We start from the raw sequence: 18,846 nt of genomic DNA on the forward strand, positions 1-18,846 counted from the left end.
TCCAGGAGCTCCTCTGTTCGTCCCACTGCTTCCACGGTCTTTCAGGTGTGCCTGCTGCGCCTCTCCTCCATTCTTGCCACACTGGTATGTGTGTCTCACGTTCGCGAGCCGCTGTTGGGATATGTACATCTTCTGATGCACTACTTTCTTCTGCGTTGCTCTTTTCACCAGTACAGATGACATTTTGAAATGTTCCACATACTTTTGATGCAGTAAAGCAACTAGTCTGCATGTTACATTTTGTGCTTCTTTTGGTTAGCATAAACTCTTTTCTCCTCCTCCTCGTCTCAGTACCTGAGGATTTATGGGAGTTGAAGTCCGTAGATTTTACTGGATTTCTTGGAAGTTGTTGTTTAAAATGTTTACATGAAGGCATATCAGAAACAGAAGATATTATGTGTGAGTTGTGAGTGTTTGAATTATACATGGGGGTTTGTCTAGAATGATTTAGTGGAAACGTCCTCTGACTTTTACTATGAGGGGGAACCATTAGGTGACAAATAAGCCATTACAAATGTGGGTATTATTGGGTCTTTCTCAGGGCAAAGGGAAAAATACTGCATCTCGTCTGATGGAGTCACCACCTCTTCCCAGTAGTTGTCTCCTCCCATCTGATCCTCCCTCATATAGCCAACTCCAGGTTCAGGATCAGGTAACGGCTGCCATCCCCTGGCCACATGGGAGGAGGTCACCACCGGGAAATCAGTGATGACTCCAACCAATTCATCACAATCTTCTTTAAATCCCTTTTTGAGATTGAAGATAGGTATGCTCTCCCACCAAGACTGTGGTACCTCTCCTGTTAGAGCTATGGCATTACATAAAAGATATCATATCTGTGCCCAAAAATCAGGATACGCTTTCACCACATTTTTACAAAGGCCATAAAGACTAGGAGCTTGTACAGTTTTAAGAATATGAATAAGGGTTTGGATTTGAACAATTCGGTAGAGTTAATCCAGGGCTGCAGTTCGGTTGCAATGAATGTTCTTGAGGGTTTATCTGAAGCCGCATTCAAAGGCAGATATGGGATGAAGATGGGCAGTGAGAGATTGTTTAGAATTCTTGTTTATTAATTCCTCACATTTTCTAATATCTTATTCTTTAATATAGAGAGCCTTTTCTGCCACTGGCTGGTAGTAGAACACTGTGCATCAAGTAGCATCTCAAGTAGCTGTGGAGCTTAAGGAGCTGCCACTCTGCTACTTTGAACCCAGGACTGCCTGCACTGTGTCTATTTAAGGACTATTGTGTTGACTCCCGTCCGTTTGCTCCGCCCACTGCCCGCCTCCTGCCTGCCTCCCAGAGTGCGTCATCTTTCACAAATACTGTGGGGTTCGCGCATTGCGCGCGTGCCTCAAGTAGCATCTCAAGTAGCTGTTGAGCTAAAGGAGCTGCCACTCTGCTACTTTGAAGCCAGGACTGCCTGCACTGTGTCTATTTAAGGACTATTGTGTGTTAACTCCCGTCGGTAAGAGGAATCATAAAGTACCTCGCAACACGGACTGTGCAACATTTTCTATTTTATTGTGTCTTTGTGCGACAATTTCTATTTTTTTTTCTTTTTTCTTCTTTCTTTGTGCATTGTTTCGCACTGTTTCGTATTGTTTCGCAATGAGTCCTATCTAGTTCAATCTAGTTCATAATCACAGTCCTACCGCATTCTCTCCAAAGAACGTCAGACTTGTTCTCGCATTGTTGTGGACTCCGCCATTTTGCTTATATACTCACTAAAGTCTCCTCTTTTACTTTAGGTTTGCTCGCCCACCCCCCGCCTCCTGCCTGCCTCACAGAGTGTGTCATCTTTTACAAATACTGTGGGGTTTGCGCATCGCTCACGCATCAAGTATCATCTCAAGTAGCTGTTGAGCTGTTTGGCTGTGCGGCAGGCGCCGGGAGGCGGGCGGTGGTCTTCGTGCTATTGTGAATTTTAAAAAAGAGGAAAGGTACCATTGCTCATTTTTTCTTGCTGTGTAACTCACAAGAATTATAGCGCCTTTCTTAAGGAAGCCCTTCCTTTGTTCTTCTTTTTTTTTCACTTCTTGAGATTGCCTTTTCACATTTTGGATAATCATGGAAACTGTTCTACGGAATGGGAAAAAAATAAAAGAAAATCATGGGAAATCCCAGGTATCTGTGAGCCCCATTAAAAAAAAAAAAAATAGTGCAGGGGTATCCCTAAATGGGAGTGCTCTTTTATGTCTATGTCTGATCCACCTGAGGAAGTCGTTAATCCTAAAGACAAAAGTGAGGACATAAATATGGACGCTAAAATGACTGAGCCGAAAGCGCTGTGTTCCATAAAAGTAGCAAATGAGGATATCACAGCTGACCCTTTTGCTGCAAACGTAAGTGTAAAGAAGGAGCAAGCACATAGTGGCAGTTGATATGTATGAAAATAAGTTAATCCCACTTGCAGATATTTCAATGTTGGCCCCTGTAATTATGGCAGACCTGGATAAATGCATCCGCCTTTCACTAGGTCCATACACGCCCGTTGCGACAGGGGGAAACTTTCCTGAACATGTGCACTTCCATAAGCCTAACATGAAAGAGCTTGGAAGAAATGGGCTCAACTCTTCCCAATATGAAGCACAATTCTCCAAACCCACCTTTCTCTCAACCAGCTCGCCCACTGCTGAGGCCGAGAAAGGAATAAACCCATTTTCCCTTAACTCTGACCGCTGCAATATAAGTACCTCGGCTCCGGTATTTAACTTCTCGCATTCACCAGAACATCTATCAGCCCCTGAAGAAAATTATTCGGGGCACCTAGAAAAGGAGATGCAAGATTTTCCAGTCATCACAAGAATTATGAATCTCCTTGACCGGGGCCATGAATTTTCTCATCTACTACTAAAAGAGATAAAAAATAGTATTGTTGTCAATACTGAGAAGTTAGCAAAACGGAAGGATTTATGCTGGCTCAAGAGGCATGTCATACATTTCACGTAGATTGCCCTCAAAGAGCTGCCTTGTTAGTGAAAAATGCTCTACCTAAAGTTGATAATGTTCTGACAATAAGCCACAAGAGTACACAAACTCTAGATGAATCGTTACTCTTAAATGGAAAGCCCACTTCATTTGCTCAAGTTATGCAGTTACAAGTAGACCCTTTCAAGGAACCTCCCATTTGTGAAACCATTGACTACCTTGAAGTTGAAAAATTGCAACATGATTGTTTGCTCCAGGTTGAACATATCCTTTTCAAGTTGCGACCCAAGATATGTCAAAAGGAAGCACCTCCACCTTTAGAAAGAACAGACACTAAGAAAGACCCACAAGTTGACTCGCCTGATAGTCCATCAGTACTTCTTGATATTATAGAACATATTTCAGAGTCTGAGGCACCATCTAAAGAGCAACAAAACGAAGCTGAGTCTAGAGAGAGCTTCTACCACCTGTCTAGAAGAGCTAAAAAAAACTACCAGAGAGCACTAAAAAGAAGGCATAAAGCCAGAAAAGGAGAGAGTGGTGCAGAGGCTAGGCCTAAGGATAAAAACATAGATCTTTCTGTCATGAGCATGAATCAAAAAAGCAAAGAGAAACAGTCTTCTAAATTAATCGCTTATGAACAAGTCCTTGATTTAAGCCAACTAGATGAAAAAAGCAAAAGGGCTCTTCAGATTAAATCTCTCTCCAAAAAGTGCAAAGGTACAGAACAGATTACAGGCGCAAAAAATTGGCCAGATGATCACATCAAAGATGAGGTTACTAAAACATGGAGAGTGACATTACAGCCGGGGATGTGACAAGCTTCAAAGATTCTAACATGATACATTGAAATTGAAATTGATATTTTATTTCTATCGCGCTCATACACAAGTGTTTCAGAGCGCGACAAGGCAAGGGAAGGGGAACAGAGGAGAAATAAAAACAACGATCTTACTAGGCCCAGTGACATTGAGAATGCGCAAGTGCATGGTAGAGGGTGAGAGGGAGAATTGCATGGGCGGCGGAAACAAAAGGAGAGTACGGAGCAAGGAGGAAAAAAACCCATAAATAATAATAAATAAATTAATAAATAAAAAGGCAACAAACAGAGGGAGTGCAGCCAGCAAGTGGAAGTGCTGGGTTTAAGGCAACAGGCTGGGTAGGTCTGATAAGTGCAGGAAGAACAAAACCAAGGGGGCGGGGGCTGTATGGGTACAGATACAGACCCCAGTGCAAGGGGTGGCCTGGAAGCAGTGCGTGCGGGTGGCAAGAGGAGCAGGTACCTGGGCCCGGAGGAAAGAGGGTGGCCAGGTGCATGGTGCCAAGGGAGAGTAGAATCAGCAGGGGAGAGGGGGGCAAAGGCAGAAGCAAAGAGGAAGGTATTGAGGTGCTTCCGGAACCGGAGATGGTTCTCCTCAAGTTTTAGAGTGGCAGGGAGGCTGTTCCAGAGGGAGGCCCCAGCCAAAGACAGAGATCTACCCCCAGCTTGTTTCTTTGAGAAACGACTGACCCTGAGGGAGTTAGAGGTAGAGGAGCGGAGTGCTCGAGATGGGAGGTATTTGCAGAGGGATAGCTGAAGGTATGTTGGACCCAGGCCCCAGAAAGCCTTGTGGACAATGCAGAGGGTTTTTAATTTTACAGCCAAATATGATTGCGTACTTTTCTGAAATCACGATGAAGAAAACTGATTCATCTGTGAGAGGGGATAAGCACACAGTAGGGGTCTCTGTTACCAAAAGGGTAAAAAGCAGCGAAACCCTCATGTATAGAAAAATCTCAAAAAATCTCTACACATAGTCAGACATGCCCGGATTAAGAAGGTATGAAACAACAAAAATGCTCCCTGAAATTTCACTCAGACTTTAGTACTATTGAGCCGGTCCATATTGATGAGGTGGCATGTCTCGCGCCTTCTGTGATGTGTCCTACAGCAACGTGATGTACGGCTCCTATTGTACCCACTTGTGAACCTTCAAAAGAATGTGTAACTGTGGCAGAAGGGAAAAAGGAGTTGTCTAAATCCATGATAAGTAAAAGCAGATAGGGGAGGATAAAATGGTTGTTGAGGGCGACGTGGGTAACCCCACAGCCCTACATGACAACGAACATCTATCCTTTCATACCATTCCCATAGAAATGAAAAACATAATTGGGTGGAAAGGTGATCCTAACATAAATGGAATGGCACGTATTAATTGATCGTTCCTAATAAATGCTCTCTATAAAATACCCTCCCTACGCAGCCTTGTCACAAATGATATCGAATGGGTACGTCTACCTAATCTAAATAATAACTGCATGGTCTCTAAAATGCTCTCGCCAATAATTGCAAAATTAGTGTGGGAACATAAAAACAATCTAAGTATGCTGGGTCTTGACATGCAAGTATTTGCTACAACAGAAGATGCCATGGCTTTTTTGGAATATCAACCCCCTGTGGTCACAACTGCAGAACACAACTGGCAGCATGCTTCAGCAAACAATGACCAATCAGAAAATCTGAGGGAACAACTAGCTTCTCTTACGACGGCCTTAAATGGCCTGACATGATTAGAACCTCTAATTAAAGCAGCTGCTACCATTATTCCTCAAAAAACAACCTCATAATTACATGAGCTTAAAATCATTTCATGGAACTGTTGTTGTTTTAATAACTTAAAGAAATGGTTGTTGAAGACATATTCAGACTCTCTCTCTCACATTTTCTTATTACAAGAAACCATGTCTCTTGTGAATATGCAATTAGATGGGTTCGCTTCTTATATTCACTACAAGGTTAGAGGTATTGGAGGTAGCCCTGCTGGGGGTTTGGCCATACTTATTAATAATAATTAAATATTCACGATTAACCACATATATGAAGAGGATTTATACCTGCTAGTTGACCTAAACCTGGACTCACTTTATGACATGAACTTGTTTTTGGTTTCCCTATATTGGAATCCTAATAGCCTGGCAGTACACTCAGCATGTGAAGCCCTTGACAGTGTCTTTCTAGAGGCCTTTAAGCGTGCTCCACATGCTGAAATACTGATAGGAGGCGATTTCAACTCCTCCTTTAGGGATGATAGCACTGTAAAAGCCCAAGCCTCAAATTATCATCATGTGTGTAGACAAAAAGGAAATGTTTGGAGGAACTTCTTAAAAAGTTGGGATGTTCATCTGAGTCAATCTGACATCAAACATGAGGGTTTTACTTGGAAAAGAGGACATCTCCATTCATGGATTGATCACATTTTTGCATCCAAGTTCCTATCAGGAGTCCTTATCCCTATTATTACCGTATATCCATTTCTGTGTGATCATTTAATGTTGGTAACGGAAATGACAGGGCAATTCAAAATGATGCAACAGGACTCTTGTCTCTCCCTACTCCAGGTCGAGAGACGCAGGCTTGCGATTAACTGGAACAAATCCACTTGCAGAAAGCTTTCTTTCCTTGTTAATAGGGATTTATGGAAGAGTAACTCACTTTCTGTTCTGGATACTCAATGTATGTTAAAATGGAATATGAAGATAATTGCGTTTTATCTATAAGCAATGGCCGCTTTACAGAAAGAGCAAGACCATCATTTAAAGTCTGTACTTCCAGTGTCACACGAGTTGTATACTATTAAACAAAAAAAAATCACAAGCTAAGAAATGCAAGGAAGTCAATCTCATCCATCAATATAAAAAAAAAAATCATGTTAAAGTATAAGAATGACATGCGCACAACTCGGCTTTATTTGCTCTAAAATGTAATCAGGAGTTAGTTTGTTCCTTATGTAAGCGCAAAACTAAAGATATTTGGAAGTTCATTAGATCTACATTACATTAGATCTACAGATAAAGTTCAAAATTTGGAACTTGAATCTGCAATTGATGGCACAACATGGACTTCCTTCTTTCTTAATAAATTTGCGATGCCTGTAGCGTTTGTGAATATTGTAGAGAGATCATGTTACAATAATATACCTAATACTTGTCCTTGGGGGTTAACTGAAATGTTGATAGCAATTTCTAAATTAAAAGGTTCGAAATGTGCAGGGCCTGATGGTCTTCCTCCATGTGTTATTAAAGATGACCCTGAATTCTGGTCCACCATTTTGTTGGACATATTTCAGGAAATCTTTCGAGTGAAACTAATACCATCATCCTGTCTCACTTCCATAATAATCCCCTTACATAAAAAAGATCCTTTCAACAATCTGAACCACTTTAGACCCATAGCCCTTATAGATGTGGCTGCAAAAATATTTGCATCTCTTATTTTACAAGATGTAAACATTTTTAAACGTAACAACGAGTGCCTAAGTAAAGCACAAGTGGGCTTCAGAAAAGCTATGGGAACCCCTCTCAACGCCTGCATATTGGAGCATTTGATTGCGGATGCTAATCTTCCAGATAGATGTCCACTGTTCGTAGCCTCGCTAGACCTCAAATCTGCCTTCAACAGCGTAAACAGAGGCATTTTGTGGCAGAAAATGCGTAAATTCAATTTTCCCCCTTATCTGATCACTTTGGTCGCTATGCTTCACTCCAATACCAACTTCAAAGTCCGAATAAACCGTGAAGGTACCTTGAACGAAGCTATCCCTTGCTGGATAGGGTTTAAACAGAGCTGCAATCTGGCAGCCAAATTGTTCAATCTGTATATGGCTGACCTAGATAACATCTGGAACGAAGAGAAATCATTTGCAGCCCGGCTAGGTTTGCTGAACCTCTCTTGGCTAGCCTATGCCGACGATGTTCTTCTTTTTGACAAAAACACAAGCGGGACTTCAAATGAAACTTGAAAGCTTCCTACTGTATTGTCAAGAACATAACCTCACAGTTAACCCGTACAAATCCAACATTTTGCAATAGAAAACAAGTGCGCCACTTCACTTGGGAGATTGACTCTATCCCCATTTCCAGCGTGAAAAACCTAGCATATCTAGGCTTTTCGGTGACAAACAACATATCACATAAAAGATTGAAGGAATTATTATTGGCGAAATTGTTGCCCTTGAGAGGTCAAATTAAATTAATATTTCACAAATTTTGCAGTTTTTCACTTCTGCCTCTTTTTGAACTTTATGGGAAAAAAGTAGAAGCCATTCTATTATACGGCGTGGAGCCCTACCTGGGAGATCCTGGCCCTCTCTTGGATCAAATGCAAGGCTCTATTTGGCAATATACTTTGGGGTTGCCTGTATATCTTCCAAATAGTGTGTTAAGGCACGAATTAGGTTTGAACTTGCTATCAGCACGTTATAAGTGGCGGCTCCTTATAAATTATTCAAAAATGTTGTTCCCGCCAAACAACTCAGTCTACGTAGAATTCAACAAGATGCTCACTGTAAAAAAAGCCTAAATCTGTTGCATTATATAAAGAGAGAATGGACAATTTACTAGAAAAGATCAATATGTCCCCTAGTGATCTTCAAATGTTCATGAATAAGGTTAAAAAAAAACTATTCGAAAACGACTGGGCAGAATGTGAAAACAAGCTTCATTCTTATTCGTCCTTAGCTGAATATACAAAATGTTTCCAAAAACAATTGCCACGAATGCCATACTTAACCCTTTGTCCTAGTAAAGAGGTGCGAAGATCTTTTATGTTATTTAGATTAGACTTGTTGCACACAAAAGTAAGGACCAAGTACTGGGATAGGAGTGAGGACGAGTCCTTTGAGGACTCTTGTAGATTCTGTAATGTTTCGGAAGAATCTTTAAAACATCTTGCCATTTTCTGTTCTTTTTTCAAAACAGCACGATGTAAATACATGAAAGAATTCCCAAAAGCAAATACAGTATTTGCAAGAAATTGCATCTGGTTGAAGTGCATGTGGGGAACAACTACCACATCAGTCTTAGCAACTGTAAGGCTGATAAACCTCATAGTGAAAGAATTGGAAAGAATGGAAATCACACTGTTAGATAAGTAGCTCTTCAGTTTCATGGTCACACTCTGCTTCATGGTCATACTTTGTCTCATTTTTCACATTAGAAACTGCACGTAGTTGTAAAGAGTTTTTATTATGTCGTAAGAATTGCCAGATTAGCTATATATTGTATTTTATACAAAATTGCATGAATCTTCCCCTATGTATGAGTTTTGCATTGTTAAATATTGTTTGCGTAATGTATAAAATTGGATGTAATTATTTATTTTAATTTGTAAAGGTGCTGTGCACTAAAAAACAAATTTGTTTTTAAATTAAAAAAAGTAGAACACTGTCTTTTCAGTGTTATCAAGTTTTAATATTCTTATTCCAATTGAGTATTCTTGCAATCAACCTAAACTTCCATCTAAGATTGTTCATGGTTATTAAAAGGATCCTACTAAGGACTAAGTATCATACTAAAGATTAGCTACTAAGGGAGAACAAATCATTTGCTGTATTAACCAGGACACTTCAGACTAAGCTACAAACATTTTGTGTATAAGTTTCAATTTCTCATTGCAACTCAGGGATACATACCTACCTAAATCCATATGTGCAGCCTATTTTTTTTTTAAAGTAAATTGAAGTATGGCATACATTGGGGATGGGAGCGTGAACCATCCAAATGTGTATTCTAAGGCAAGATATTGGAGGAGGAGTTGGAATATTGGGGGTCATTATGACCCTGCCGGTATTTACGTATACTGCCAGCACTTTACCAGATCGGCAGGGTAACCTGACTTACCTCCAGCCACAAGCTGGAGGTAACTTGGGCCCCCACCGGCATAAAACAGCTGCTAATACTGGTCCCAAAAATACCAGCAAATCCCCCATGGTGTCCTATGGGATTCCATGGAATGGGGATTTACCGATATTTACCGAAATATTTAGAGATTTACTGATATTTCCACCCCGTTTTATGCCGATAATACTGAGATATCAGGTGGCAGAAATGGTAGGTCCGTTTACCGGTATCCTGACAGATTTACCACCAGGATATCGGCAAACTTGGAATAAGGCCATTGGTTGGTGTGTCTTGTAAAGTGGGATGGAAATGACATGTCTAGGATTTGGAAGGCACCTCTCCAGAGGATTTTGGGAGTTTTTGTTTCACCTGTCCCTATTTCCTTCAGGAATTATTTTCTCCAATGGTCATGTTTGGAGGCAGCAGCAACGGTTCGGACTTATGACGTTAAGAAAACTTGGTCTGGGGACAAAAGGCCTAGAAGTGCGTATCCAGGATGAGGCCAACCATCTGTTGCAGTACCTTCGGGAAGAGAAAGGTAAGCTACTTGAGATGTTATTTTGATTTTTGTAGTGTATAGGAAAAACCTGGTTGTCACCAGGTGCTGCATTAAGGAGCTTAATGTCCGCTCAAGGATGGGGATGGACCAGATAGTAAATACATGACTTAATACAGCAACTGGGGAACTGGGAGCCAGGTTACATTTGATGATAGCTCAGGTAGCAATGACTTGATGAAGACTCAGGAGTGTGGGGGCTTGATGCTAGTTTACAAGTGGCAGGTGTGGGGGAGGCATGTCCTCCTATTGGAGGAGGGGGTCAGAGATCACATTTGAGAGGAGCAGGGGGATCTTAAGAGAAACATGTTAAGGGGTGTATGGATGTTTTGGGGGAGCCCTTAAGTGCATCAGTGAAGAGGCATCACAGATTTGTGGTGCAAGTCTCCTGCACTGTTCATGAGGATTGCGTAGTAGGGAGGGTAGGTACAGGAAAGCAGCGTAGCGAGAATGTGAAGCTGCAGGAAAGGGTGCCAACTCCTCTAAGTGCAGACAAATGTCCTATTAGCACGTTATGTAAAGGCAATCTATATACAAAGGACAACATCACAAAAAAACATGGAGTACCTTGCTCTGATGTCCTGCTTCCCTAATAAGGTTTTTTGTACATAGACTCCAGCTTTGCCCCAGATGGAATATAAGGGCAGAGCACGAGTGGGGCAGGTGGCGGAGTGCCACTTATCTCCTGCAGCAGAGTACTGGTAGGATGGCACTGTAGGAAGGAGGTTCTGGATCAACTATTTTTTATTGATGCGCCGCTCACACCTTTTATTTGAAAAAGTCATCCATGGGGGGTGATCCATTTAGGTACAGCCCAAAGCAGCCTGGGCTGTGGCAATACAAGTAATCATAAATAAATAAATACATTTCATGCCGGATTACCACTTAGATTAATGCAAATGTACATATGCGCTGGAACTGGAACCTAGATTTATGGTGCCATACCATTATCAAGGCATGGCTTCACTAGTGTACTCACAAGGATGGGTTGGTTCTGGGGGTTGAATGGAGAGGGATGCAGGGAAGGATTTCTTTCAGGAGCTTCAGCTGGTAATGGGAGGTTATAACCACTGCTGCCACTTGGTAACTAAGGCTCAGGTTGTCATCCCGGAAGGCTTCTATGATTTGGGCATTGTTCTGATTGGGACCTGATCTCTGATGACAAATATCTGAAGGGCACCAAGACTCCCTATCTTGTTCTTGAGATGAGTTGGGCCTAAGAAAAAATCAGACTTGGAACCGTGGACCTTTAGATTGTGCTGATCTGCCTATGACTGTATGCTTTCAGACCTTCGAGAAGATGTCAGAATGGTTATTAGTGGCAAATGCATGCAGGTTGATCTGCATGTCATCAACTAAGTAGGGAAACTAAAGTTGTGTGGAAGGGTGAGTTCCATAAGGAGCCTCACAATGTTGAAGAGAGTGAGTGAAAAGTGGACCGTTGGGGCACTCCTGGTTTGCCGGCTCTGGGTTTGGAGGTGAGGATTCTCAGTTCCATGTTTGTTTTGCTATTAAGTATTTCAATCAGTGGAGAAAGGGTCAGTATTGCCTTATTTTATAGTTGACAGATCAGTCTAATGTGGAAGACTGTTTTCGAAGCAGCCAAGAGACTACGTGATAGAGAGCTTTGCCTTTCACTCCAGACTGAGACACGTGTTGTGTCTGCGCTGTGACTGGGCCAGAAGCCAGATTGACACTTGAAAAGAATTGATGTTGAATCAATATGGTGGTGTTGTTGGGCAGTGATTATTGTGGTGGAGAATTAACTGAACACACACAGTCAGGACTACAAGTTAAAAAATCGTTGTTGATTTCGTCAGGATGGGTGGTAGAAGCATCAAACTAGAAATGATAAAGCTCACTGTGGAAAACGTTGTAATGATGGGCCAACAGTGTGTGGGAGTGTTTAACTATGGGAATACGGATCTACGCTAGGGTTCTGTAACTAAAGATGCTTAAAAGCCTCAGGCGAGGGAATGCTGCACCCTGCTCCCTTCTCGGCAGTCTCAGTCCCAGGGATATAGCACCTGGTCGCTTCTTGGCACTCCTACTAGTGTGTATTTCTTCACCCTTGCTTAAGGCCTTTGTCATGATGTGAAATTATCACCCAAGAGGAAACCCTCTTGGGCAGTGAGCCATTGCCAAATGTTCTCATCCTCTGGCAAGCTTGCCATCTTGGGCTCACGGTTTCTCCCCAAATGGCAGCAGCCAGATATTCTCAACGTCTATCAAGATTGTCCCCCTCGCCCTTTGGTTGATCTCAAATTTTCTCACCCTCTGGCAAGGTTAGCATCCTTGGCCCAGTTTCATCCAAAATTGCAGTAACCAGATAGTCTCACCCTCTGTCATGGTACCCCCTTGGGCCTGTGGTTTCTCTCAAAATTACAATAGCAATATAGTCTCACCCTCTGTTTGGGGTCTCCCTTTGGGCCTGTGGTTTCCCTCAAAATGACAATACCTAGATAGTCTCACCCTCTGTCGAGGTTGTCCCCGTGGATCTGTGGTGTCTCTCAAAATTGCAACAGCCATATAGTGTTGTGGTCTAACCCCCTCACTCAACCGTCCATGCGCTCACCAATGATGCACGGAGCCATGGCTGGTGTCAACCTTCTTTATTCACTAACATATCCCAACTGTCCCACTCCCTCCCGTGTCCCTCCCCTTCCGCCCTCTACCCCCTCTGGTGTGTTTCTTCCCTTAAAGGGGTTGCGTCCCTTTATTCAGATACAACACCTCCCCCGTGCTTAACATGAAAGCCGGGGTCACATTTGTTCAATAAGTCTCACCGGTCTCCTCACTGTTCTGTGGGGTCTGCCTGGAGACTCTCTGGTTTCACCAATCGCTTCAACTGGGGGGTTCGCATCTTCTTCATAGCCTGGGTCCTCAGTGACCACTTTTGATGTCTCTTGATCATCGAGATACAATCTTTTGAAGAATGACGCATTCTGAGTTATTTCCCCTGGTTCTCCTGTCGCGGTTATCATGGATCCTTTTACAGCCGTGATGATCCGAGGTTCCGGGTCATAACGGGTGTCCGTTTTCCTCCTCCGGTTTTGTCGTAGTAGGACTGTTTGTCCTACTTCGAGCTGGGGGCCTTTTGCATTCCTCTTTTTTTCGGCCCATTCTTTGGCTTTCCTTTTCTTCTCAGCATCTCGTTCTCTTATGGCTGCGTCTTCTTCTGTTGTGTGGTCTTCCCACTGGGGGATGCGTGTTCGGGGTCGGTACCTCACCATTAGTTCTGCTGGCGTTTTCCCCGTCGCATCGTACAGTGTGTTTTCTGTAACTTCTGAGCATGCCGCAGATGGCCTGTTATTGAGAAACTTGCTCAGCTAGGGCTTTCTGTCTGGTTAGTTTTATAGTGGCCATAAACCGTTCCACCATTCCGTTGGCTTGGGACCAGAGTGGTGTAACCTTCTGGTGATGGAAACCGAGATGGTCTGCGAGTTTGGCGAATGCGCGTCCTCGGAACGGAGACCAGTTGTCTGTCTTGACGATGTTGGGGATGCCCCATTCACTGAAGAGATTATCTATGATGGGCGCTGTTTCACAGAATGATGTCGAGGTGTTTGTTTGATGAAAGGAAATCTTGAGTCTTCGTCGATGACCACGAGCAGGTATCCACCTTCTTCCAGGGGTCCATAGAAGTCCATTGCAACCTTTTGCCAGGGCCTCTCTGAAAGTGTCGTCGGCTGTAGGGGGCTTGGGGATGATTTCCTCGCTGCTAGTTGGCAGGGTCTGCAGTGTGCCAGCATGTCTTCCACTACGGTATCCATGTAGGGGAACCAAATGTGGTTTCTTAGCTACTAGTGTCTTCCGTAGATCTTTCGGAGCCACTAGCCTGTTTCCTCGTAGCAGTATGTCTTGGTCAGTGGCCACCAGTTCCGAGTGTATTTTGGCTAGGCGGTCTATGTCTTTCTTGTCCGCCCCCTCCACTCCATTTCTTCGTTCCTGGCATTCCCCCCATTTGTTGGAGTGGGTATGACGTATGGCGGCTTTGATTGTCAGGTCGGCTTTGCTTTGGTCTTCAAAGATTGCTGTTGAGATTGTTGGTGGCATGGCGTTGGAGGATAGATATGAGATGTATTCTTCGGCCTCATGAGCTAGGGTGTCATCACTTCTCATCAGTGGGTGTCTTGACTGGTAGTGTGCCGGGTTGGCTTCTCCTCCAGGCTTGTGGATGATCACATAATCATATTCTTGTAACCTTATCCCCCAGCGCTCTATTCGAGGAGGCATTTTTGTGTTGGGGTTCCCAAATAGCGAGAGGAGCGCTTGATGGTCCGTTACTAAGGTGAACTTCCGGCCAATTACGAAGTGGTGGAACTTTTCGCAGGCCCATACAGCTGCGAGGCTTTCTCGTTCAGCTTGGGAGTAGGCCTTTTCGGTGTGAGATAGGGCACGGCTGGCATAGACTACTACTGCATGTTGTACGTTGTCCTTGGTGTCTGTTTGGGCTAGGATGGCTCCTAGGCCAACTGGACTGGCATCAACTGTGATGACGGTGTGCCACTCTGGGTGGAAGGATGCTAGCTGGCGATGGTTGGGGGGGCTCTCTTTGATGGTTGAGAATGCCGTCTGGCAGTGTAAGTCGTAGTGGAATGGATGGTCCTTTTTGAGGAGGGCTCGGAGTGGTTCGGTAATTGTGGCATAGTTTGGGAGGTAGCGTGCACAGTATCCTGCCATCCCTAGGAACGACCGTAGCTCTGCAGTTGTCGTGGGAGCTTGAAGGTCAGTGATCGCTTTTATCTTGTCTGGGTCAGCCCTTATGCCTTTGTCTGAGAATATATGTCCAAAGAATCTGAGGCTGGTTTTGTTGATGTCGCACTTGGGTCCATTCAGCGCTAGACCCGCCTCTTGGAGGATCTTGCAGACTGCTGTGAGTGTCCTGTCATGTTGTTCTTGATCCTTCCCGAAGATCAGGATATCATCGCTATAATTTAGGGCATTCACCTCGGATGATATTAGGCGTCTGATTGTATCTTGAAAGATTTCTGCGGCGGAAGATATGCCAAAGTTGAGCCATTTATATCTAAACAGCCCTTCGTGTGTCGCGAAGGTGGTGATTGCTCTTGAAGCAGGGTCTATGACGAGCTTGTGGTAGCCCTGATTGAGGTCTAGTTTTGAAAAATGCGTCGCTTGGTTCAGCCTGATGAGCATATCCTCCAGGCTTGGTCCTGGGTGTCTCTCCCTTTGAATGGCGGTGTTGGGGATGCGCATATCGACGCATATGAGTAGACGTCCATTGTCCTTGGGCACTATTACTATGGCGGATACCCATGGTGTTGGTCCTTCTGCTTTTTCGATGATGTCTTTGAGGAGGAGGAGTTGGATTTCTTTTGAAACTTGGGCCTGGAGGTGGAAACCCACTTTGCAGGGGTGTTGTGGCACCGGCGTGACTTTGGAGTCAATGTGCAGCTTAACGACAGAGTCTTTGAGCATTCCTACCCCCTCAAACAATTTGGGGAATCGAGCTTTGAGGTCCTCTTTGATGAGGGGTTGGCATGTTATTGACATAATGGCACTGCATTCTGACGGGTGTCACTTTATTATTTCACTTTGTTCATATTGCAGGTCGATGAGTGCCAGGGCCCTGGCCGTCCTGTAGCTGAGAAGGCAGCGTCCTATGGAGGGACTCCTTATGACGTGTATTGTGGTGGTTGTCGTGAGGTCGCAGTGCATCAGGTCACATTGAAATTGTCCTTTGGACGTCATGGGCAGGGCTGCTCCCCATTGGAAGATGTGGGTTCTTGACTTCCGCAGGGGGTAGAGGGCCGCAATGTCATGGTATAGTTCCTCGTTCATAACATTCACTGTCGCCCCAGTGTCAACGACAAATTGGTTTCTGGTGTCTCCCATTTGTATCGTGACCCTGGGGGCTGGCGTGTCCTCGATGTCGACGCTCAGGAATCGGACGTATTCCCTGTCGTATCCATCTTGTGGGTATTGGAACTGTTGCACTTCCTCTTGATGATATCTTGGTGGAGAGTTATCATATTGGTCGATATCCAGTGGGAAAGATTGGACGTGATTTTCTTGTTCGTGAGGTGGCGGGTGTTCCCTTGTGTACGTTCTCTCTTGAGCAACCAATTGTATTGGGTCATAGTGGCGGAAATCGTAGAGTTCATGAGCTTTCCTTTCCTGTTCGATTTGTAGTTCTTCTAGGGCCCTCACTGTGTTCGGGCGTTGGTGGGTGTTTGTGGGGCAAGTCACTCCTCTTTCGACAGGGCGTTGTTCATGCTGTTCTCTGTGTGCCTCCGGCAGGCGACCGGCGTTCTGTTGGCGGATTTGGCTCGTCTCAGGGAGTTGTTCCTTGCACATGGCTTGAAAGTGGTTTTCTTGTCCACATCGCATGCACCGTTGGCCAATCGCGGGGCATGGTCCTCTGTGTGGGTATTCAAATCCACACCAGTAGCATTGTCGATCACTTTGCGTTCACTGTGTGGTGTATCTGGAAGTTTGTCTACCTTGGGCATTCGGGTATCGGGTGTATGGGGTTATGGCTGCAATGATGTCACCTTTTTTGGGGTTTTCTATAGCTGTGGCTTGGATGTCTATTCTTTCATACACCCTGGCCAGGTCTAATAATTCTTTTAGGGATAGGGGCTTCTTCAGAAGGTGTTTTCTGAACATTGATGAGATGCATACCTCTATTATGCGCAGTATGATGCTTCGTCATCATTGAAGTTTGCGAAATCACATTTTATGATTTTTCTTTGAAGGTGGATGATGAACTCGCCAATGGATTCGTGGGGGAGTTGGGCACACTGATTGAAGGTATATCGTTCATAGTCACAATTGGCTGTTATTATAAGTTTCTCGTTGATGGCTTCCAGAAGGTGTAAATAGATGGTGCGGTCTTGTGGGGGAATCGTGCGTATTATGTTTTTAATCTCCTTTCCCGCTACATTTGTGAAGATGCTTATTTTGTTGGGAGGGTCTTGGGTGCCAATGGCACCTACAAAGTCTTCGAATTCTTCGACCCATTCTTCCCATCGCTGACCCAGGTCATGGTGTGGGTTGAGGGTGAATGGGCTTGGTTTCCTCATGAGGCTGGCATATGACGTGAGGCTGGCGGTGGCAGTTGTGGAACACCTGCGTCTGCTGCAGCTTGTGCTTGATCGGTCATGATTGTGCCGTAGTTAGTTGGAACTGTTGGCAGTGTTCAAAGAGGATTTTATTATAATCCTCCTGTGTGGTGATTGTCTCTTGATTTATACGGTAGAAGGGTCTTTGTGGGTTGGGTGCTGAGAGCCTTGTGGTTTGAGAGTCTTGTTTGTTTTCCACTCAGGGCTTTACTTATTTCTTCTTTTACTTATGACTTTCCCCTCAGTCAGAGGCCTTAGGTGTCATTGGTCCAGTGTCTGCTGGCAGCGTTCTATTTGTGGGTTGGTGGCTCATGGCGGGGTGCGCACGTTGCGTGTTGCTAATGGAACGTTTAATGTTACGCTCTATTGTTTTATGCATGCGCCTCTTTTGTGCGCAGCGGGCCGCGGGACCATGTGCAGCCGTAATTTGATTGTTGCAGGTTTCTTTTATTGGCTGAGGCTTGAGGGTCATTACCTGGCTTCAGCTTCCATTCCGCAGTTTGTCTGAGCTCACGGTACTCCTTCCTATTTCGTTCCTCCTCTGCTGCTGGGTCTTGGGTCACCGGCAGCGCTCCCCTCCGCTGAATGTGTGCGTTGCTCGGTTGGTCTTGTTCTCCTGCCCACGGTCCAGCAACGCTGTCTTCTGCCGCCGGTCCCGTGATCCACCGGCGGCTCTTCCTCTTGCTGCTGGCTCGCGATCCAGCGGCCCCTCCTTCCAGCTGCTGGGCTCGTGATCCGGGGGCCTCTCCTCCTGCTGCTGGGCTTGCAGTGTGGTGGTCCCTCCTTCGTGCTGCGGCACGATCTGCTGGGCACTTCCTTCTTTTTCTTGCCGCTGTGGGCTGCCGGAAGAAATGCCTTCGGTTTTCTGGAGGCCTGCGGGCACATACGGCTCTCCCTCAACCAGTGCGCGATTGCACTTCCTTCGCTGCTGGGCACGTTTGTGCTCCTCTTCGCTGCTGGTCGCATAGACCTCCTCGTCACAGCCGTACTGCTGGGCAGAGCGGCTCTTCTGTGCTGCTTCCGTTATTGTTGGGCCTCCGACCCCTTCCACTGCTGGGCGTGCGTCCCTCCTCCACTGCTGGTCACACAGAGCGTCTTGCTGCACGCCGTGGGACACGGCTGCCTCATCGCCAGTTGTTGCGGGCTAACCCCTCGTTCAACCGTCCATGCGCTCACCAATGATACACAGAACCATGGCTGGTGTCAACCTTCTTTATTCACTAACATATCCCAACTGTCCCACTCCCTCCTGTGTCCCTCCCCTTCCGCCCTCTTCCTGCTCTGGTGTGTTTCTTCCCTTAATGGGGCTGCGTCCCTTTATTCAGATACAACATATAGTCTCACACTCTGTCGAGGTGGCCACCCTCCACCTCCCCCCTTCGCCTGTCATTTATCTTAAAATTACAATAGCTAGACAGTCTCACCCTCTGTCGAAGTTATCCCTCCAGCCCCTGGACTGTCCTTTCTCTCAAAAGTCCAATAGCTAGATAGTCTCACACTCTGTCGAGGTCACCCTCCCCTGGCCTGTCTTTGCTCTCAAAAGTCCAATAGCTAGATAATCTCACCCTCTGTCTAGGTCGCCCCCGTGGACCTGTGGTTTCTCTCAAAATCTCA

The 18,846-nt window shown here is 45.0% G+C and overlaps 1 protein-coding gene across 1 annotated transcript in view; it reads left to right on the forward strand.

Annotated features, from left to right (window-relative positions):
* Positions 1-18,846, forward strand: part of LOC138492969 (cytochrome P450 2J4-like) — a 291,460-nt gene that overhangs the window by 107,395 nt on the left and 165,219 nt on the right. Inside the window, exon 4 of the mRNA XM_069620246.1 lies at positions 9,980-10,129. Within this exon, the coding sequence (XP_069476347.1) occupies positions 9,980-10,129 (150 nt within the window). The remainder of the gene's footprint in view (positions 1-9,979; positions 10,130-18,846) is intronic.

This window comes from Ambystoma mexicanum, chromosome 10 (genome assembly GCF_040938575.1).
Source record: "Ambystoma mexicanum isolate Mex_15411 chromosome 10, UKY_AmexF1_1, whole genome shotgun sequence".
Taxonomy (NCBI): domain Eukaryota; kingdom Metazoa; phylum Chordata; class Amphibia; order Caudata; family Ambystomatidae; genus Ambystoma; species Ambystoma mexicanum.